The sequence below is a fragment of the Acartia tonsa genome, chromosome 14, assembly GCF_053477335.1.
Source record: "Acartia tonsa isolate MP-2025a chromosome 14, ASM5347733v1, whole genome shotgun sequence".
NCBI lineage: Eukaryota > Metazoa > Arthropoda > Copepoda > Calanoida > Acartiidae > Acartia > Acartia tonsa.
This window is the reverse complement of record NC_137273.1, coordinates 1,307,221-1,313,220: the sequence shown is the minus strand read 5'-3', so window position 1 is coordinate 1,313,220 and position 6,000 is coordinate 1,307,221. Positions and strand designations below refer to the sequence as shown.

Sequence of the window (6,000 nt, the reverse complement as noted above, 5' to 3'; positions counted from 1 at the left end):
AGACAGATAGACAAACAAATAGACAGACAGATAGACAGACAAATAGACATACATATAGACAAACAGCTAGACAGACAGATTTACAGATAGATAGATAGACAGATATACAGACAGATAGACCGATGGACGAACAATTAGACAGATGGATATACTAAATATACAATGTACATTCCTGTATTTAAGTGCAAAACCCAGCTCTTCGCCAGCTAGTAGCAGTGGTGATAACAATGACAAGAATGATAACAATAATGTAGAGGATAGCGGCGAAGCTGAGGATTCTTCTAAACCCAGGCATTTGCAGCTTTAGATTAGACTGGTACCCAAAGTTTTATAAATATAAAAAGGATGTCTTAGATATTTAAATTGAATAACAAAGTATTGCTCTGAAACGATAGGACAACGAACTTTGTTACTTAAAGAGTGACATGACTGAATAATCAGAATATAAATATATAAATTCAAAACAAAATTGTAAGTGAAATTGTTGAAAAAATACAGGTTAAGGTTTATATCTTTAGGTATTGGTAATTAGGATGCTTTGCTTATAACATTGTACTTTGTTTTCTTATGAAACAGTATTTCAAAAATCAGATCAATCGGATAATTGTATCACATAAAAGTTTATTGTTAAAAAGTTAAATTTGTGTTCAATGTTCAATATGGACATACAGACATTCTTGAAACGATTATAGAGTTGCTACACTTGTTAAATCATACTTAACTACTACAGTAAACACCATGCAAAGTTTGAAAGCGATATGACAATCTTAACATGCCTAAATTAACGAAAAAAGGTATCTGTTCCAGCGGGACGGACAGGCGGAAGCACGGACCGAATCTAATAATAGAAAAGCTTTAGCTTTAAAAATAGCTACATAGGGAAGTTTTTATTGTTATAAATTCAAAGCTGCAACTCCATTCTTCCTGTATGAACAGCCGTCCTAGCTTTCTACGCCCAGTGACACCTACAACCAACCGGCCCAAGAAACCGCTGTTCAACCCCTTTGCACCAAGGCCTAGGCCACAGGTAACGGCGGTAACGGCATGTCTTGGCCAATAAACAGGCAATTTATTGATATTTATTTGTATGAGGAAGTATGGAGAAAGCCTAAAATATCACGTGTTACGTCATAAAAATCTATATTTTTGGGGGGGTTTCCTTTCCTACTTCTCCTCTCATCCTTCCTTTCTAGGTGTATTTTTATGACGTCACACGTGACATTTTAGGCTTCTCGCAGTATGTTATCGGTTTTTCTCAGGTATTATTTATCATTATAAAAAAATAACATGATATCTATGTTTTTGTCTGTACTGAAGGATCTCGCTAATCGGTGAACCTTTATGGTTCTCCTTTACAGTTTATCCTCTCATAACAAAACATTTTTCGTGCCCCTTAATGCCTCTAGGGGCGTAACCGCTTTTTATTACTAAGAATTTTTTTGGGTAATAATGAATTCTAACTATATTGCTATTCAGTGCTGAACTTTTAACTGTTTCAAGGACACACCCAATAACAACAATAATGACCAAAATGAAGCTTCCAATGACGACAGCGCAGATGAACAAGATCCGGACAACGACATGACTGAAGACAAGGAAGACCAACAACCAGACAGCAAGCCAGCCTTCAGCCAGTGCAAATGAAAAATAAATCCGCCAAAATTTTAGAATTAACTTATAGTGCCTAATTAAAAAATGACGTCATAAAATACAAATGACCAATGATAGGGCGAGTATAAATTGTTATTAACCAATAGTAAAATGTTTACTGGCCTATCATTAATCATTTTTATTGTATGACGCCATTTTTTATTAGGCACTATAAGCTGCTTCAACTTTTGTGCTTTCAACAAATTTCCCGCTCAAATATAGTTTTCCGCCATTTTTTTTTATTTTCGCGCCAAAATTTGCTTTCATGGTAGACTCATGTGATATTTTTTGTCTGCTGCTTGTGAAAAATTATCCTAACGCCTTTTTTTGCTTATTTATTTTTTTGCTTACAGTTTAATATTATTAATGGTTTATGAAAATAAACATTTTTTGGCCATTTGATGCTAAAACTTGCTTTAAATGTGATTTTTTTTATAAATATTTGATAATACAGGTGTATACTTATTTATATAATTAGATATTAAGGATTTTAAAGGATTTTTTTTCTGCAAAAATTGTATTTTTTTACATGTTGATAATAAGACATTTTATGCTATTTTCGTCTTAATAATAAGGGAGGGAGGGGACATTGGACTGAAAATTATTAACCTTACAGAAAAATAAGGGGGGGGAGGGGACATTGGACTGTAAATTATCAACATATATAAAAATGCAGTTTTTAAAGAAAGAATCCTAACTTGTTATGAATTATATGTTTCTTAACCAGGGAGGGAGGGGACAGTGGAAAATAAAAAATACACTGGTATCCAAAGTTTTGTAATATTTTAGGGCTAAAAAATTTTGGTACTTTTATATTTATATTTTATTATTTTTAACAATACAGATGGGGTTATTTTGTTTATCATCATTGGGGATATATATTAGGGTGGGTCGATTTTGGACATTTTTTTTCTGAGGCCAAAGCGGGGATCTGCACTCAATTTATATAGATATAATACACCTCTGGATGATTTAAAATTTATCCTAAGTCTTAAAACCGCTGATGACCAGACATTCAATTGTATAGCTATTTGTAAATGGGAGTCAAAAATTTATTGAATCAGAACTATGGCTTCATGGTGCTCCCTGGAAATGCCTTGAGGAGCTGAGTCAGGAACTTTTGTCCGTTTAAAAAAATCTCGTTCCTAGCCTGAGAAAATCTAAAAAACCTCTACAAATTGGACAATTCTCAATAAACCTTAAAAATTTTTGGTTTTTTAGTGATTTCTAAGGCTAGGAACAAGATATTTTGAAACGGACAAAAGTTCCTGATTCAGCTCCTCAAGGCCTTTCCAGGGAGCACCATGAAGCCATAGTTCTTATTCAAAATTTTTTTGAATGTCGTCTTTGCATACTAATAAGTAATGAATTATATTTTTAAGTGGTCGTGTTCTAAAACTCAATTTTTTAAAATTCTTTTTCGGTCAGAAATGTTTTTAAGGTTAATTTTATCTGTTGCATATCCCCGCTTTGTCTAATTCTGATATGAACCCACCCTAATATATATATAAAATTTATCGTCCATTGTCTTATCCCTTAATAATCCTGACACAGTGTGTATCAAAAGTTTTATGTTAAAATATGCTGCGCCCCCAGGTTGTTCATATTGAATAAATATATATAAAACCCCAAAAATATTTATTTTTAAAACCGAAGCTTTTCTATGATTATGTTCGGTCTGTCCGTCCATAACGGTTAACTTTTTTCGTTAATTTAAACAATAGAATTGTCCTATCGATTTTAAACTTTCCATGCTGATTCCTATAACAATTAGGTACAACTTTAAAATCATAGCAACTCTATTATCGTTACCAGAAAGTCCGTACGTCCATTTAAAACAAGCAGTTTTTATAACTTTTTTACATTAATTTATCTATCTGATTGATCTGATTTTGGAGTACTGATTCCTGTTACAATAAGGAACAATATTATGAGCGAAGCAACTCTATAATCAACTCCTAAAAATGTAAGTATGTTCTTAAACAGAATTCTGTATTTAAGAAGTTTTGTAACGTATAATTTTGTCAATTCTTATATATATTTGTATTTTGTATATTAGTTGTGACAATCTACAAGAGTTAATGTGTGTCTGGCATACCGTTTCAGAGCTTTGCTTTTATGGATGTTGTCATCCTTGTTATTCTATAGTGGTAGTAAGTTTTTTTTGTCTGCAGCTTAAGATCTCAATAACCACTGATCCGATTGAGTTTTCCATTTTGGGGAAGCTTCACAAGCTTCATATTGAATAAATACATATATATAAAACCCCCAAAATATTGTTTTTTCTATTCTATAAAGTAGTAAGATTTTTTTGTCTGTAGCGAAGGATCTCGCTATCCACTGAACCGATTTGGTTCTCCTTTACAGGATAGCTTCTCATTGGTCCTGGGAAGGTTTATAATTCTTTTATATTCACTACTAAAAAAATTATTCCATTCCCCCTCCCCCCCAAAAATATTTGTTTACAGAAGTGGTTAGAAGCGACTCTCCCCCCCCCCTTAAGTGCCCCTTGAAGCCTCTATGGGGCATAGACGTGAGTAATTATATGAAGTAACAGAAAGTTCGTCTGTCTTTAACACAGGAACTTGCTTACAGTGAAGCTTTCTATAAGTTACAAACATTACGAGAAAAATCGACCCTCCAAAATGACGAGAAAAAACAGATTAATATTTATTTTAAAACAATGTAGAACGATGCCTATCTTTCCATCCGTCCATTATAAAAATATCGCTAACCGCCGGACCGTTAAGGTCGTACCTGATAGGAAATATGCATAATACTAACGGCATGGCTCTAGGCTATTTATTTATGGTAAGATTTTCATCCATTCCCCACCTAATGGCAAATGCATTTTATTTTTACGTTTGAAATGTACATTTTTTGTGAACTTTTCCCCCTTGCTTATGTCATTTTCTTCCCTAATGACATTGTCTTACTCTCCAGGGATCTTAAGGGATAAGACAATTGACGATAAATTGATGTACATCTCCAAGTATGGTAAAAAGTATCCCTTCTGTAGAATAAAACTTGTGGTTGAAATGCTTTTACACTTTTTAAAAGTACCCAAAAGTTTTTGAGGTAACGAATGAGAGAACGTGTTTATAAACTTTGGAAACTAGTGTTATTAACAGTCCAATATCCCCTCCCTCCCTGCTGTATGCATATGTATTGCATTATATGTTAGACAGGAAGGGATTAGACATTGGGCTGTTTATTACACTAGTCCCTGAGGTTTTATAATAACGCTTGCTTAATCGTTTGCTTAACAACTTAGGTATTTTCATTGAATTTTAATGAATTTTAATGTTCGGTTCATGAAGTTAAGTGTCCAAACGTTTCAACCACTAATTGTAATCTACAGAAAGTGTAATTTTGTTAATCATCTTTGGATATGCACATCAATTTACTGGCCATTGTCTTATCCCTGTAGATCCCTGATGATATTCAGGCGAGGCCTGGCTTTCACAAGAATTTCAGAAGCTCATTTAGAGCTTACACACACACAGAAACACATACACTCACACACACACACACTTACACACGCACACACATACACATACACTCTGCGCGAGCTAATTTTAAGTTACAAAATCTGTAAACAACAAAAGGATTGTTAACAATTAATTTTTGTAGTTATTATAAAAGCAAAGCTTTTCTATAATTAGGGTCTGTCCGTTCAACCATACATCTGTCTGTCCGGAAAAGATAGCTCTTTTTGTTAATTTAGGCATGTTAGAGTTGTCTTATCGATTTCAATGCATGGTGATTCCTGTAGTAGTTAAATACAATTAAAAAAGTGTTGTGACTCTATAATCAATACCAGAATGTCCATACATCCATTTTAAACATGTCAATTTTAATAACAAATTTTTATGTGATAATATTAAACAAATATTTTACTTGACAAAGGTGTGATTATATTCTTTCTCTCTAGTTTAAACTATCTATTATAGTACTACAGTAGTTTGTAATGGATATACTTTTTTTTCCCTCAAATTTCTTAAAAGCAGTCTAGGTTTTAACAAAAATTTTATTCGACAGAGGTGTGATTATATTCTTTCTTTTTAGTTTTAAATACCTATTATAGTACAATAGTAGTTTTGTAATAGATATACTTTTGTTTATTTTTGTGTTTTTCTTAATTTCTTTAAAGTTTTCTAGGTTTAAACAAATATTTTATTGGACAGAGATGTGATTATATTATTTCTTTCTAGTTAAAAATATCTATTATATTACAGTATTATTTGTAATAGATATACTTTTGTTTATTTTTGTGTTTTTCTTAATTTATTCTAAGTTTTCTAGGTTTAAACAAATATCTTATTCAACAGAGGTGTGATTATATTCTTT

At 32.4% G+C, this 6,000-nt stretch overlaps 2 protein-coding genes across 3 annotated transcripts in view; one reads left to right on the top strand and one right to left on the bottom strand.

Moving 5' to 3' along the window:
* LOC145306158 (uncharacterized) overlaps window positions 1-2,191 on the top strand; it is a 72,406-nt gene extending 70,215 nt beyond the window's left edge. The window contains exons 9-11 of one of the 2 annotated variants that reach the window (XM_080148136.1): window positions 184-291; window positions 937-1,027; window positions 1,501-2,191. In XM_080148136.1, the coding sequence (XP_080004262.1) occupies window positions 184-291; window positions 937-1,027; window positions 1,501-1,644 (343 nt within the window). In that variant the 3' untranslated portion in view covers window positions 1,645-2,191. Of the gene's footprint in view, window positions 1-183; window positions 292-936; window positions 1,028-1,476 lie in introns of both variants that reach the window. The other variant, XM_080148137.1, reaches the window with a different exon arrangement.
* The window catches only part of LOC145306160 (uncharacterized), a 287,293-nt gene that overhangs the window by 222,551 nt on the left and 58,742 nt on the right, over window positions 1-6,000 (bottom strand). The window lies entirely within an intron of this gene.